Source organism: Equus asinus, chromosome 7 (assembly GCF_041296235.1).
Source record: "Equus asinus isolate D_3611 breed Donkey chromosome 7, EquAss-T2T_v2, whole genome shotgun sequence".
In the NCBI taxonomy this organism is placed as follows: domain Eukaryota; kingdom Metazoa; phylum Chordata; class Mammalia; order Perissodactyla; family Equidae; genus Equus; species Equus asinus.
The window spans coordinates 83,918,496-83,935,232 of NC_091796.1; the positions used below are offsets into that span (position 1 = coordinate 83,918,496).

The following is a 16,737-nucleotide window of genomic DNA, read 5'->3' on the forward strand; positions in this document are numbered from 1 at the left end:
GAGCTCCCATGGGCTGGGTGCTCCAATACAGCGTGGAGACATGAGAGCCCATTCACTGTCTCAGCAAGTGGCTATTGAACACTTGCTCCATGCCAGACACATGGGAAAGAGAAATGGACAACCCAGGCAATGTCCCTGACCCCGTGACCCTTACATTGTGGACAAGGAAACGAGAGCAACGAGCCAACAGGTGACAGCACAACTTCCGACAGTGATAAGAACTCTAGAAAACAAGGAATTGTGATCAAGAAGGGGAGGGGGTATAACTTAGATCATCAGGAATGGCCTCCCTAAGGAGGTGGGGTTTGTGTTGCGACTTGAATGCCCAGACCTCAGGTGTCTTCAGATATGAGATAGGCATTTAGGGCAGAGGGAGCAGCATCTGGAGGGTAGGAACGGTCTGTTCAAGGAGTAAGATTGGTGTAACTACAGTATGGCGAAGTTAGTAGTAGAAGGTAGGAGATGGGTCAGAAAGAGAGGCAGGAGACTTGTAAGGGATCATAGGAAGCTTGAAGTTGGAACTTGAATGTATTGGGAACTCTCCATCAGTCAAGACTCTTTAGGTGAAAGGAATAAAATCTACCTTAAACCAGCTTAAACAATAAGGATAACATTGGCTCACAAAACTGAAAAGAGGATATAGGCTTCAGGGATGGTTTGATCAGGACTCAGCTCCATTTCTCTGCATTTCTTTCAGCTCTGCCCTCCTGTGTTGGCTTCTTCCTCAGGCTGGCTTCCTTTATGGTGCCAAAAGTGGTGCAGCAATTCCAGGCTCACATCCCCACAATAGCACATCTAGAAAAGTAGCTCAGTGATAAGGACTATCTTTCCCTTACTCACCAGGTATGGTACGGAGTAAGAAAGAAAAAGAGGCAGTAAGAAAAGCAATGATCTTACAGAGCTAACCTCTGAGTGGAGACCTGATGGAGCCCACCTAAGAAAGAGTGAATGAAAGCCTACGATGGTTTGGATCCTCCAGGCATGCATCATAGAAGTGTGATTCCAGATACATAAAGACAAGGACCTAGAGTATCTAGCAGACACTATGGCTCTTAGATTTCTTTTACAGCCCAGGCTTGGCTCCCTTCCCAGATGATTTTAAGGAGAATCGTACTGTTGTCTCTCTCCAGCTAAGAACTGCTAACAGAGCTGGTGCCAGAACGCCCCAGGCACAGTGCACCTCTCTAGGGAAGAAATGTACAGAAAACCGACGGCAGCAGCATATCCAAGTAACAGCCATAAGGTGAACGCGACTGGGAGGGAGAGTGGCAGTAAGTAGGACAGCTCAGGAGAAAAACGGTGACAGAGCTGCAGGCGCTGAGACTGCGGACTCCGGCCAGAGCAGACTGGTGCCAGGCTGGGGTGACTGTAGAACAAACACCTCGGCCACCCTCTGAAGCAGAGGCACAAACGACAGTGGGCCCTCTCGGCAGCCACGCTCGGGGAACTGTCTTGATGTGTGCACAGCATGGAACGCGGTCAGGGTCACGTGATGGGCGCTGAGGCGCAGCACCCCCTGGAGGTGGACAGTAACCTTTACAGCCTTGTGTGTAAAAGATAACCCAGGTTTCCAGGATGGTAACATGGATGTAAACAGGGCCACTTCTGTGGAAGGCCAAGGAGCTGCTCCTCCAGCCCTGAGCCCTCAGCCCTGCAGCCTTTTCCCATACCCTCATCCTCAGAAATGTGCGAGAGTCCTCTGGGGACTGCCAAACGCCATCTCTGCCCCCCCAAACAACAAAGCAGACCATGTGAAGAATCTTTTATCGCCCTAAAACATCTGGTATTACAAACAGAAAATACAAACTGTTTTTAAAATAAAGCAATGGATTCAGTAAACATTTGGTTACCACATTTTAAGGGCTGAAGTGGAAAGACCTTTCTCCTTATCGCAAAGTAAGGTCCACCTTCTCTCCAGCTCCCTTCCACTCCTAACTCAGTCCTCCCACCAGAAGTGAACTTTTATTACGACAGAGAGTCTGTACACACACTCCAGGCTCCCCTCGGGCAGTGGCCTAAGCAGCCCAGCACTGCAGCCAGCGCAGGCTGCCCCGACATGCTGCAGCCAGGGCCGTGGCCACAGCAGATCAGCATGGTGGTCAAGATCACAGCTGCTCAATGCACAGGAGAAATGCAAAATGTCTTACTTTCAGGAAAGGCAACCCAAGCTCATGAGTAGAGCCAGACAGCAGGCTAGGCAAAAGAGGAGGTCAGCTTGAGATGGTTCAAAGGGAATCCCTTTAAATTGAGAACATCTGATAAAGAGTGTTGCTCGAGGGGGTGGGTCCAGATACTGTCCCCACGAGAGGTGGGATACGCTTAATTCAGGCAGAGAATTCCCACATCAATGGCCTCCTTCCTTCTGCCCTTTTTTCTCATCTCAGAAGCAGTGTTGCGTTTTCAGGCTGGAATGAATCAAGATTACTTTTCAGCAAGGTTACAGGAAGTCGGCTGGGATTTCCCTCCCTCCAGAGAAAACAAGCACTTAGGCCAATGACCGAGTTTCTCAAGCCAACGTCCAGATGAAGGCGTCAGAGGTGACTGACACACACAGAAGTGCCTGGGCAAGGACTTCTCTTTAGAAAGAACCTTCCCGTTCCCAAATCAAGTACCAGAGTTCCCAAATCTGGGCCTTCACAGACGCTCAGAAGGTGCCCAGCAGCCTGGCACACCTGGGCGGTAAACTTGGCCAAACGGCTTTCTCCTTCGTGGTCACAACAAAGCTTTTCTCAAGTTTATTGATGTTGGTTTGATAGCTCTCAGGAAAGAGGGTTTGGAGACAGACCCCAAGGTCAGGCCCAGAGAATCGAGGCCCAGAGTGCCGATGGGTTTGCTCCGATGAAGGTGGTTCTGATGGCGCTGTCTCTCCCAGAGAACTCAGCAGTCAGTGAGGCCCCATGGACAACCCTCATCCAGAGAGCGGCCGCTCCCAAGAACTGGGCTTCGAGGGGTCTTAAGACACAAGAACAAGTTAACATCCTGAACGAGCTCTCCTCCTGTGATTGTTTTACAGGCCTTCTCCATAAGGGAGGAGAGGAAGAGGGAAGGCAAACCCCAGGCCAGGGCCGGCCCCCAGGTCCTGCACCAGCCTCTCCTGACACCAGCTCCCCTGACCCAAAGGGGGAGGGGCGGGGTCGAACCTGCATTTGGTGAAGGGTGCCATTTTCCCCGACTAGACCACACGAGCTCTTGCATGGGCTCCAGGAGGCACAGGCCCTGCCATCCAGGCCACAAGCATTCCAGCTGCTTCCCTCCAAAAGCTGCTCCAGTGAAGACGTCTGTGCTGGCAGTGAGCTGTGCTGACAGAAGTGGGGGATGTTCGTGTTCCCTGAGTCGCCGCCACCTTCCTCTCTCAGAAATGCTCCTCAGAGAGGGCCGAGGGGGCTTTGCTGGTATGGCTCTCCTCCTCCACTTCCTCCTCTTGGAGCTTCTACAAGGCAAAACAAGCAGGCAGCCCTTTGGGTAAAGAGACACAGGACTCCACCCCACCTGGAGCAATGCCTGTCAGTGACGCTGTATCAGTGGGAAACACAAGAGTCAGAGGCCACTCCACGTCCCCAACAATGAGCAAAGGGAACGAGAAAACAGCCTCCAGCCCCTGCCACAAGTGTGCTTCACACACATACACACGCACACCCCATTGCAACATCATCAAAGGAAAACCAAAAAAGGCCAGCTTTCTGTTATGCCACCTCTGCCCACCATCCCACTCCAAGCGCCACTGTGCACGCTCTCTCCCTCCCCATGCTGACAGCCTGCAACTCACTGGGACTGAGCCTCAAGTAGCTGGCCAAAGTACCCGATCCATGACTCCCTCAGAATTCCAGGCTAGGCCATCTGGAGGCAGCCCCCAGGATGAGGAACACTGTTATAACGTGCATGGAATAGATGCAACAGAGACTTTAGAAAGGCAGGATGCCGGCCGCATATATAAACTCAGTGGATGGAAACAGGTGTCTATACTTTGTGCACAGAGAGAAGGACCTGCGTAGTTGGCTCTGGCTTTCTCAGGGAGGAGGGCACAGGACTAGGAGAGTCTTCTGGGTCACACTTGTTAGGTGGGCTTGGAATTAAATTTGGTCTGGAAGTCATCCCGTGGGGCCCCTGGGTGCACAACGCCACCTTGGGCACTTGTCTGCTGGTTTAAGGAGCACTTTGCTTCTTAGCTCAAGGGTTCGTCTAGTTTGCTCGAAGGCCTTGGGCCCAGGCACAGGACTGCACGGTCAACGGCACTCGGCTGGGGAGAGTGTGCAGGGCCAAGCTGCAGTGCAGGGCCGATGTGACACATGGTGCTTCTGCCCCAGGGAGTGTCGCCTGGCCAGTCCACGGCAGTGGCAACAGCTGGGTAATCCATCCTTCACCTTCTCAGTCTTGGTAACCTGCCACCAGGTCCGCCTCGGCCATGAGAAGCCTTCGTTAGGCAACTAGCAGCCTACTTAAGTGGATCAGGCAGGCTTTCTCTGGCACACACGCGCACACACACACGCCTGCCTCCGCCAGAGCCAGCAGCTTGAAATCACAACCAGAAGCCCAGGTTAGTGGGGTCAGAAGCACAGCCGCTGCCACTGTGGCTGAGAACTACCGACTGGAGGAAAAATGGAAACCGAAGATTTTCATAGTCGAGGTCAGTTGTTACACCCCTCCCAGAAGTTCTGCCTCTTTTTACCAAAACTATACACCTCACTGATTACAAAGAGCAGCTCTGTCCAGATCTGCTGTGGGCTGTGTCTTCCCCTGGCTCTGATAATGAATTCGTGTGCTGGGGCGCAGGTCTCGCTTACACTCACCACCACGGGGTGTGTAATGATGGGCTCCAGAGGAGGGGTGCTCTGTGACAGCCCTGGCTTCCCTGGGTGTCAGCCCAGCAGGACTCTGATCTCCCCCTAACACTAAGCTGTCCCAGATGCAAGTGAGGGACAGAGACGCGTAGTGAGTTATTGAGGGACACCAGCATCTCCTCCTACTCAGTGCTCTTTCCAGTACTCCACACAGAGGGTGACTGAGCCAACACCTCCAACCTTGATTAACCACGCGGTCCACGTGCACAAGGAGCTGGCTGCAAGAATAGTGAAATATTGGAACAACCTGAACATTCAACAAGACGAAATAGAAATACATGTATATGGATATGAGGCTGTAAAATGTCATGGTGTGCAAAGGTTGTAAGCTATATTAAGTAAACAAGCAGAGCAGAAAACCACATGTGCACAAGCATACGCATAGAAATGTTACTGGGTTATCTCTGGGTGCAAGGATTGTAGGTGACCTTTACATTCTTCTTGTCTGACTGTATCTGCCAACGTAAACACAGATTATAAAGTAAACATAGAAGAATGCCATATCACTTGACACAATATGTCACATTCCACATTGAAACCTTTTCACGAGAAATCCATCCTGGTTTAGTACAGGCACCTTTTCCCAGGCTCACTATATAGCCACCAAAGTGTTCCACATCATTAGGTTTCCTTGTCCACGGCACAGGGAGAGCCGTCTCCACAGTGCTGACGCCGGGCCCCTCCCCATCTAGAGAATAGCATTTCTGCTCCAAGGCTTTCCCTGTCTCCGCACTGAGTTTCCTGCCCTAGGCTGCTCCTCCCACAGGCTACCTACTGCTGCCTGCCAGCTCTGGAGCATGAGATCAGAAGACAGATAGTAGAGAACTAAGGTCATCATCTGTCTGCCAACGCATATCCTTAAAACGCTAAACGTACCTCTGTCAGATCCATTTTTTCCCTGAGAAAATTGGCGAAGACTTTTGAAAATGATAAACACTCAGTATTGGCACTCATTCACCACTACAGCAACGTGAATGGGTAGTGCCAATGGTAGCTTTCTAGAGGACAGATTAGCAATACATTTCAAAGTCCTAAAAATGTGCTTGACCACTGATCCATTTCTCAAGGAAATACTGTGCTTAAGAACATGCACAAGGATTCCGCTTCCAGGACATTAAACACAATATTATTTATAACAGCAATTGGAAACAATCTAATGTCCACAGCCAAGAAAACTGTTAGGCAAATCATGGTTTATCCATGCGCAGGCATTAGAAGTATGTTGTGAGAGACTAATGATCCGATAAAGTGTTCACAACACGTGAAAAAGAAGATACAGGAAGATTCTATTTTTGTTTAAAAAACATAGATACACATCCATATATCCAACTATATGTATATATATTATACGTGGATATAGACACGTACAGTAAATGCAAAAAAACAGCATCTCATCTCCAGATGATGGTATTACAGGGTGATTTTTAAATTTTGTACACTTTTCTGTATCTTTTAGTTTTTCTACAAAGAATGTGTATTATCTCTGTAATAGTTTTGGGCGTTTTGTTTGTTTTGTAAGAAATATCCTACTTTTACTCCTTCTCAGATTTGATATTCCTTCATCCTGGCTCAGATTTGATACCTAACATTTTGGTTAAAATAGTTCCCACAAATTAGAGCAGATGGGAAACACTTCTCTGTTCTAGATCATGCTCCTGGTCCTCTCCCCTTCCACTGCCATCAGCTCCTGCTTCCTGAACTGTCCTTTTAAAGCCCTACTGGCAATCCATTGGCTCCAGTCCCTCCATCCCCATCCCACTGCGTAAGGAGCTGTCATCTGCCAGGAGAGCCACTGCCTTGGGGCCACCACCACCCTGACAGAATGGTCAAGCTTGGCTGCCACCTCTCCTCTCCAGCCACGGACCCCAGGCTGAAAGCAGTGGAGCCAAGGCCTCAGGGCATATCTCAGGATGTGGGGTGGATGCTACTCAGCAGACTGTGACAATAGTGATGTCCTCTGGGGACCAGAGCAGGGAGGCCAGGAGAAGGGCAGGAAGTGGGAAAAGAGCCTGGAAAAGACCAGCAGAAAAGCAGTGCTGAAACACCCACTGAGCAAACTTTGGGCGCCATGTTTGTGAGAGTTGAGATGGTCTCACAGCCACCATAAAACCAGTCCATTCTGGGAGCTCCACCGGCCCCCACCAATGCAGCCACATCCTCAGCAAAGCCAAGAACTCAGAACTCTGCCCAGCAAGCTCCCACATACTCACATTCTTAGGATTTTTCCCGTTTACTTTCTGCCTCCGGAGATCTCCCTTAATGAATGCTGAGGTCGAGGGGTCGAGAAGGAAGAGCAACATAGAAACACAGTTATCAAGCCAACCAATGGTCAGCTCCATCCAAGAGGGAGCCCTCATTTTCCCTATGGTCACAGGTACCCCAGACCTGCTTCAGATATCCCAGGGAGCTGGGGGTCCCATCAGCCAACTTGATAAAGCCTGCTGTCCTGGACAGGCAGAAGCCAATGATGACACTGACCTTTGTTTATAAATCACATATTTACCAAAGACTTGGCACACATAGCTATAATCCTCACAACAATCTCCATTTTACAAACGAAGAAAGTGAGGCTCCCACAAGTTGGTTTGCTTGACCAAGCTCAAACAGCTATGGAGATCAGAATCACAGTCCAGAATTCAAATGAGGGTCTTTTGGCACCAAAGCCCATACTCATTACATCAATGCATGCTACCGCCTCCCAAAAAGATTCCCTAAGAAGCCCCCCGACCCCCCTGCATGTGTACCCCCAATCTGTGTGATCAGTCAAGACACTGGGGAACCAAATTGCCAACAGCATAAGCCCATGGGCAGCCTGAGTGCCATCTTGTCCTGAGGCCCTGACTCACCAGTGAGGACTACTCCAAGGGTGAGGAACACACACAGAAAGATGTTTGCAGGCATGGCCCCATACTTCCCGATAATCTGGTCCTGGGAGATGGTGAACATGATCCCGAATACCTGGAAAGGCACAAAAAAGAGTGGAAATAAGGGCCCAGCCAACTAGCCCATGGAGGAACTCAGCTCCCACAATGCAATGCCTGCACCAGCCAAGCCAGGCAGGGAACCAAGAGTCACTGCTTTGGGGCCACCACCAAATAAGAGCCTTACCTGTGGGCAAACGTTGAGGAGGCTGGCCGACACGGCTTCTGGTTCTGGGTATGTCAGCTCCACAGCAAACTCAAATCCCAGAGGGAGATAGCCAGTCATAAAGAAGCTGAAAGCCAGATCACAGAAACAAGGTGATGGAGAATGTCCAGGCAAAGCAGGATGGGCAGCCTGCCTCCTCCCTTAGAACTCCTTTTCCTGTTTGTTTCTTCCCATCAAGACATGCCTTGAACAGATCAGGCCATCCCCTAGGTGGCCATACCAAGTAAGAGAGACCGCTGCAGGCCAGGAGGAAGTTCATATGGAGGCTTTGTGCTCAGGGGGCCTCTAGGGGTCCCCTGCTTCTTCTCTGTCCAGCCATCAATTACAGACAGAGTCAGCATTTACAGAAGGGCTGGGGATGCCTGGAGTGTTCAGACCTCAGCTAAGAAATTCTGTGTCCTGGGTACACAGGCCCTATGCTGGGAATGGGAAGTTCCTGGATATTGAACAGCTTCTCCATGACCCTCAGCGACCTGGAAGGAGGAGCTCGGAGTCCTCCTTATTTCCCTCCACAGAGCTGCCGGCTAAGAAGGACTCAGTGTCTGTCTGTCTCTCTCTCTCTGAATCTCTCTCACATACACACACACGTACTCATGAACTGCCTACACAAAGATGATTGGGAGGTAAAGCTGAGCAGGCCCCTCTTCAGGCAGGCCATTCATCTTCATTTACAGATGAGGAAACGGAGGCCCTGAGTGGTTAAGTGATGGGCCTGTGCTCTAATAGATAGTCAGCAGCAGAGATGAGACCAGGACCCAGACTTTCTGACTCTCAGCTCTGTGTACTTTCTGTGACTCCATGTTGTCCCAGGCAGAGCTGAAAAAGCCTCTGAATATGTTCTAGCCTCCCAGAGGTCTGTGAAGGACACACTCCATGCCACAGCAAGGATGGGCCTGGGAGCCCGAGGTGGCCTTTTGAAGTGCTGCAAGTAAACAAGACTTTTGGGCACCATATCTCCATCCCCAGAGGTGAGTGACAAGGCAGCAAAGGGATCAATATTGCTTCCTAGGATGTCACCAGCTTGAGGAGCCATGGGATGGTGTTTTCTAGTTAAACAGCTTAGAGGTGAAACTTACCCCATTGTGCCAGTGGTGATGAACACTACCCACAGATGTCCCAGGTTCAAGGTAAACGTGTACACCACCATGCCCACCAGAGTCATGATATAGACCACCAGGGTTGTCTCCCTACAAGTGGAGGCAAAGAGGTTGAATCATACACTTCTGACTTTAACAGGATCATTCATTCATTCATTCTATAAGTATCTGTTGAGCACCTGCTGTGTGTCAAGCCGTCTGCTGTGTGCTGGGACATCTGCTCTCATAGAACTTTCTGTCCAAGAGGTCAGTGGACACTGAACCAATGATCACACAAATAATTCCTGAAGTACACTGTGGTCAGTGCTACAAAGGGTGAGACCAGGAAGCATGAAGCCGTCTGCTGCATGTGTGTCCTCCTGCAGAACCCTCTCAACGACATCCAGCAGGACCTTGACTCATCCTTCTACCCACAAGCAGTAAGGGTACAACCCTTCCTTGCCTCGTCCTGCACCAAAAAAACAAACAGGACCAACACGAGCTCTGGTCAGGTGGCAGTGGAGCACAGAACTACCCCAGAAGCCATCTGATTCTGCTCGTCTGCTGTCCCCACGACCCCATGACAATGCTGGGCAGTGTCATTAGGTTCTCTCTGTCTTCTCTGAGTTCTTCCTGTTGCCACGTGCACAGGTGCAGCACAGCTTTTCCTGCTGAGTCTGAACCACTCCGCTCCAGACAGCGGGACTGAGAGAGAACATTCTCCAGCCCTGAACTAGTGCTTGACTCCAAAGCCAAAGCGAGAAGGCTCTGCCCACTCCCTGTGACATCTCCCTGTGTGTGTCCCCTGGGAAGGACCATCAGCAAAGTGCTGGTTTTGGTTTCGGTGTCACCCTGATTGTGCCCTCCACATGCGTCTCCTCCCGTGCTGTGCGCTCAGGACTCTGCTGGGCCCTGAGTCTGCCACGGGACCTGCGTTCCTCTCCCTGCCCCACTCACTGCAGGGCCCGGCTCTGCACAGCCCTCTGCCCTCCCGCCTCGCACATCAGGACTCCAACACGGAAAGCTGACTGCCTTCACTGCTATCGCCTGGAGTCAGAAACACGGCGGGGGCGCCACCAATACGGGCTGAGGCTATGTCCTACTGATACCGCATTTATCGGGCTCCAGGAATTCTGCAAAGCACTTCACAGGCATTTATTATTTCACTCAGCCCTCAGAAACGCTGGGCAAGAAATGCATGACTATCCCTACTTTTACAAATGAGGAAACTGAGGCTCAGCCAGTTAAGTAGTTTGTCCAAAGACACCTGTTGAGTAAATTGAGGGTGGGATTGGAACACTGCACTCCTTCTACCCGGCACCCAGGAATACTAATACACTATGTGGTGGCATCTTTGGAAAAGCTTAAGGCCAGAGCCTCTGAAGGAGGCCCCTCCCACCCCGTGCTCAGAGCTGCTGAGGGTAGAGGAGCTTCCCCATCCCCCACCCTGCAGAATGCACCTTCATGGACACCAGGCTCTCTCGCTGACCCCACAAGCTCATCTTTGCATGTTTGTTTAGTCATAGATTCAACTCAAAGCACCACCCATCTAGAAAAACTATGGGTAGTGCCAGCCTGAGATCAAGGGACCTGACACCCAATTTCTGGCCTCCAAACCAAACAGAACAAATCTGGGAGCCTTAGGGAGGGGGGAACTGTCACCGAAATGACCAGATCACAGAGCTCTCGCCTCCTTTCTCTGCCTGCGTAGTACTGCTGCCTGCAGGAGTGGGACATCAGGGGACACCAGGAACTGGTGACGCTTAGGTTCTGAGATGTCCTCCCCAGCCCTTCCATTGTATTCTCCAGTTCGTCTGAATCACCTGGCTGCCCACGTCCCAGCCCAGCTGACATTCCAATCCCCACCTTCTCCTGCCACAAGGCAAGCCCTGGAAAAAGGGACCCTGCTGTTCCCGTGAGCCAGGCCTCACGGCTCTCATGTCTGGCGGTGAGCAAGCAATTGACAGATGGCAGAGACGAGACGGCAGCCAAGCTCCACCAGCAGTAATTAAGCCAACCCGGGCTCCTCGTCATATTCAGCCAAGCTGCCACATCCCCAGGGATGGCCTCAATGGGCCTTTGACTAGGGTGGCCAGATTGAGACCTGGTCTGACCACAGCCTCACAGAAGCGGGTTTGTGTGGAGAGAACAGGTCTGCTACTGTCTGTCGCCTCCAGACACTGGGAACTTTGGAGGCCTTCACAAAGCAGCCCAGAGGACAGCCCTGCCCCAGAGCAGGACAACCCTGGCAGCTACCCTGCCGGCCAGCAACAATTGAGCACCCAGGGCATGCAGAGCACTGGAAAGAAGCAACAAGAAAGAAGGATGTTGGGCCTCTGTTCTCCAGAGCCTTTTCTCCAAGGCTGACTACTGAATTGAGACCCTGGGATTGCTTTTTACAAATGCAGATTCTCCTACTGAACTGGCATCCTGAGGGTGGGGCCCAGGAATCCGTATTTCTAACAAGCATCCTGGATTAGCCTGGCGTACACTAAAATCTCAGTGGGTGTTGGGCATTCAGGCCCAAAGCACATCACAACATTTACCAACGAGGTGTAAGCAACTGCACGATAATACACTGCAAACTGGAGGAAGCACAGAGCACCTTGGCTGACGCATGGGGTCCAAGAGGGAGCCATGGGCACAGGGCAGTGGAGCCACCTCCCCACTCTGCTCTTTGGGGTTTCCGCAAACTTCCCAACTGCTGCCATTTTCCCACATTCATTTGTATTTCTCCCTCTTCTGCACCTTGCACAAGCTGCTTGGGGGCTGGGACTGGGGAAGGTGCTGTGCTTGGCCTCATGTCCTCCACCTCAATCTTCCGAAGATCTCCACGGGGCGGCTATTGTTTCCCTTATTTTATAAATGGGGAAACTGAGGCTCAGAGAAGATAAATTTCAGTTGCCCGCTTGACCACTCAAACCCCCAGCTGCCGCACCCCAACCTTTGAAGCCGTATTGCTAACTAATGTGTCACTTCAGAACATGGGTCCCCAGTTCACAGTCCAGGAGGAAGTGACTTACTTGTAGGTTTTGGTCTTATCCAGCCAGATGCCTGTGATCACGGTCCCGAGGATTCCTGCAATGATGATGGTCAGGCCGATTCTTCCAGCGTTCACTTCTTCCCCCTGGGAAAACCACAGCCCCAATGAGCACTCAGTGAGGGGACAAGACACCGGACAGGACACAGTCACCATGGCCAAGGGGCAAAGGCAGGCAACTCGGGCTCCATTAGAGCCAGTTCTCAGAAAGTACCAGGAAGGTGGTCTGTAGGAAGCTGCAGTGGGGAGAGAGTCCTAGAATGGTTGCTTCTCCCAACATAACATACCCGGAGTGTGTGCGTGATGCTGGATGCGGGGGGACCCAATTCTGTCCTTGGAACCACTTTTGGGTAGATTTTTAAAAAAATTTAATCCTGACAGCAACCCTTTGATTTCTCATTATTCCCATTTCACAGATGGGGAAACTGAAATATGTATATCCAAACATTCCATCCTTAAGTTTTGAGCTATCAGTGCCAAAGGAAGAGGAAGAGAAGAGGTACACATTTCTGAGCGCTTATTATAAGGCAGACACCATGCTGAGGACTTTACACCATCTCATTAACTCTCATAATTCCCCACCATAAGGTTAGGAACCAATATTCCCTATTTTACAGATGAGGAAACTGAGGCACAGTGGGATTAACCTGCCAGCCCAAGATCATGAGGCATTCATTAAGTACACAGCTAGGATTTGACTTCAAACCTGTAAAATGCCAACTCTGGAACGCTGAGCCACAGTGGCCACCACCTCCCAAAGTGGGAGACCCTCATCCTTTCAAAAGAGGGCTGGGCCCAGGATTCCTGACTCCAGGACACTCGGAATCCCACTCCCAGTGTCCAGCCCTCACTGATGCTGGAAACATTTAGAAAGAGCATTCAGTTGATTAACTAAGAGCTCAAATTAAACCTTGCTAATATTTTATAAATTAAATATTTCCTATGTGATTCTATATGTCTATATGTTTACCTCATGTGTCACCAGGCACCGTGCTCTGTGCTTTACATATATATAATAGATACGAATACATATATATACACACACACAATATTATTTACTTTCTAATCCTACAAATAATCTTTCAGGAAGTAATTATACTTCTTTCACAGAAAAGAGAATGAGAGCTCAGAGAGGCTAACTACCTTGTCACGCAGGTTAGTACCATCAAAGCTGGGGTTGAAACCCAGGGCCACCTCCCTCCAAATCCCATAAGCATACACCCCCATACCACACTGCCACAAACTACGGAGAACCAAGAATTAACTGCTGCCCCAGCTCTGGCCAAGACACACACAGAAGTCTCATTGCCACGGTGCAGCGTGCTTAGGGAACTCCCTTACCGGGTAGTGCAAGATCACCATGCGATTCAGCAGAGTGCACAGGGCATACAAAGCACCAGCATTCAGACCTAAGGAGGGAGGGAGAAACAGAGCATTAGGGTCAGCCTTCTGCTGGGGCCGTTGCTAACTTCTCCCCCAACTAGTCAGGGAGGGTAGAAATGTTCATCCTCATTGGCACGGTGAGTGGTGTCCTCAGAGAAGAAAAAGCCAGGGCGTATGAGGCTACCTGCAGTGTTTCTCAAAGAAATACTCCAAAAAAACCAACAGTAACCATTTGAACCTTTCCTTGGCCACATACCATTGCCCTTGATCCCTTTAACTCTGCCCTGGAAACACAGGCTCTAGAAACTATGACTTCCAAGTCAGAACCGTCTACATTCCTCTTAAGTGTTGGCTAGGCCTATGGGGTCAGTGCAACTACTGGTACCTTCCACTTCCTCCTGATGACCTTTCCCCTCTCCAGACTGGTCCAGACCTCTGACCCCTGACACCACTCCCTCCACAGGTGGCTTCTCACTTCTTTCCCCATCCCTCTTTCAACTTTCTTCTCACATTCAATGTTACACAAAATATATATTTGAAACCAGAAAGGACCCTAAAGAGCATTTAGTGGACTCTCCTAATTCATCGACTCATTCAACAAATTTGTCACCCAGAGAAGTCCCTAAAACATTTTCTATGTCTAGTGCTTTGTTTTGAAGTTGTGCTTGCTCACAGGAACCAAGGCAGAACAATGCCAGGGGGCCACACTGCACAACCAGCCCAACCAGAAAGGTCCAAGATGGCAAGCGGGTGCCAGGCACAAAAGGAAATGTGTGTAAAAGGTGCCGGGTGCAAGAAGGGAAGATCTGTGCATGCCCCAAATGCCCCCCTTCCCCTTCACATCCCATAAGAACCCTGCTCACCCTTCCTTGGAGAGAAGGTGTTTTAGAGCGGGAGCTCTGCCTCCTCATCCATTCATCAACGAAGGACGTTTCTGCTCTGCTCCCCCAAACCTGGGCTCGTTCTATGGGCACGAGTGGCTCTGGGCAAAAGGACCCACTTGTGGGTCACTGGTCCCTTAGGGCTCAGTAACAAATGGAGCACCTAGAATATACTGTAAGAATCCGGGTCCTTAGAGAATGAGGCCATTTGTCCAAAGTCATACAGTGAGTTAGTAACTGGATCAGACGGGAACTGACCCAAAGGAGAAAGGGGCTCCTGCCCTCCCTTCACAATAACGGTGATGGTGATGATGATGATGATGATGATGATGATGGCAGCATCACATATTTATGTACTGGACACTGTTCTAAGCACCTTACAAGCCTCATAACAACCCTAGATGGTAAGTAATATTATCATCCTCATTTTATAGACAAGAAAGATGCACAGAGATTTTAAAAACAACCCTTTTTTACAAAGGCCACTCAGTAATGCCCACCAGGGGTCTTTTCAATTTTAACTAATTTTGAGGCTCCCAAGACTACCACTGGCACACTTGACCTTAGAACCACTTAGACGGGTGGAGGACAGCCCGTGGGCAGGGCAGCCTCAGGAGTTCCTCTTCAACGGAACCGGTGCATAGAACCCCAGGCCACGGAGCCAGCCAGAAGCTATCCTCTTGGGCCCCCAGGGTGATGGCTCAGGTGCAGGGGAGGGATATGGCGTCCCTGGTTCAACACCTCACAGGAGCTACTGTTGCTCGTAATGCCTCCGTGGCATAGCTTCCAGGGTCTCCAGCAGGGCCTCACCCTGGAAGGCTGCCATCCTTTCCAATTGTTTCTAAACTCCAACCCTAGAGGAATTAGGAGCTTCTGTATGCTTTCTGAATCAATCTGTAATCTAGTTATCCGTCCCATATTGTCAAAGGTCCTCAGACATGGTTAAACAGCACAAATCCACCCCACTGCCTAAATCAGGGGGCTCGGTGTCCACACTGAAGGGCAGGAATGAACACGTGTTCCGCCCTGTGTGTGAGCCCCTCTCACAGGAAGAGAGGCCTCTATGTTGTATTCGGGTGTGATTGTCCCCAGCAACGCAAGCCTGCCAGGTCAGGGCTGTACTCCTGGGAGAAAATGTGATCCCCTGGAAGGCCTGGTCATCCTGGTATCTGTCACTGGGAGAAGACTCGGTCACTGAGGAGACGGGATTTAGGAAGGTAGGAGGGCCGCGTCATCACTCTGAGTTTCTCCCCTTTGTCAAGACCAGTTTGTTCAAACTGTGGTCCAGAGAACACTGGCATTAGAAGGATTGAGAGCTTAAAAATGCAGACTCCTGGACTCCACCCTGTACCTACTAAGTCTGATTCTTCTGGAATGGGGCTAGGAACCTGCATTTTAAAAACAACAACAACAAAAACCCTGGGTATTTCTCAAACTCTCTGGAGTTTGGAATAAATGGCCTTGGGAATATGAATCAAGGCCCCCAGGTGCTGGGGTTACCATGGAGGCAGCTGGGATGGAAGGAACTTCAAGACGGTGAGGATGACCCATAACACGCCTGCTTTAGAAGCTCTCAACCCCGCCACCCACCAGAATCGCCTGGAATGCTTGTTAAAAGCTGATTCCCAGGCCGCAACTCAGACTTTCTGGATTTGAATTTACAGGAGACACATGGACATCTATACACACATTCAGCCAAGCACCCTAAGGAGTTCTGTCATCAGGAAGCTTGGGAAACACTGATCCCAGATCCTATCTCCGGGTCCTGGTTACTCCGTGTTCATTTCCCTTCCATCCTTCCTGAACTTGTAGTGAACTCTTGTTTCAAAGGGCCAGCCAGACCTCAGCAAAGCACCAGGGAATCCAGAGGATTCTATACCCACTCTGAAGCCAGCATCTCAGAAGGGGCCCAAAGCCCCCTCCCTAGCCCCATGTGGGTGGGGCAGTGGGAAAGCCCTTGAGAGCCCCAAGCAAAGGTGTCCTCAGGACTCCCGATGACCAACACTGGAAGACGATTCAGAAGCACAGCTGGAGGCAAGGCTGCGGGATGACATGGAAAAGTATTGGCTTTGAGGACATTCTCTAGAAGAGGTGCCTTTTCAATGATTCTTTTCAACATGGTGGTTGTTACACCACTGATGACAAGACATAAGGGAGGTCATGGGGAAGCAAGACCTAGAGACACAAGGAGTAGACAGCCAAAGAAAGGCTCTTTTCTTCACGGCACCCCTCTGCTCAGACACATCACAGGCCCTGCCCTACCCCTACCCTCTGGTAGACCCAAGGAGAATCTGGCTCCAGGCTGCATCTTCCTGCATCACCAAACTTGGAGGAGGGGAGGTATTTTACTAGAGGAGGAGGCAGTTCCTTAT

At 50.5% G+C, this 16,737-nt stretch overlaps 1 protein-coding gene across 2 annotated transcripts in view; it reads right to left on the reverse strand.

The window, feature by feature from the left end:
* Window positions 1-1,750: 1,750 nt before the first annotated feature.
* The window catches only part of LOC106828892 (choline/ethanolamine transporter FLVCR2-like), a 49,187-nt gene continuing 34,200 nt past the window's right edge, over window positions 1,751-16,737 (reverse strand). Inside the window, exons 4-10 of one of the 2 annotated variants that reach the window (XM_044774040.2) lie at window positions 13,443-13,510; window positions 12,085-12,188; window positions 9,062-9,172; window positions 7,947-8,052; window positions 7,685-7,796; window positions 7,049-7,104; window positions 1,751-3,430 (exon numbers count right to left, since the gene is read on the reverse strand). In XM_044774040.2, the coding sequence (XP_044629975.1) occupies window positions 3,353-3,430; window positions 7,049-7,104; window positions 7,685-7,796; window positions 7,947-8,052; window positions 9,062-9,172; window positions 12,085-12,188; window positions 13,443-13,510 (635 nt within the window). In that variant the 3' untranslated portion in view covers window positions 1,751-3,352. The remainder of the gene's footprint in view (window positions 3,431-7,048; window positions 7,105-7,684; window positions 7,797-7,946; window positions 8,053-9,061; window positions 9,173-12,084; window positions 12,189-13,442; window positions 13,511-16,737) is intronic. The other variant, XM_044774041.2, reaches the window with a different exon arrangement.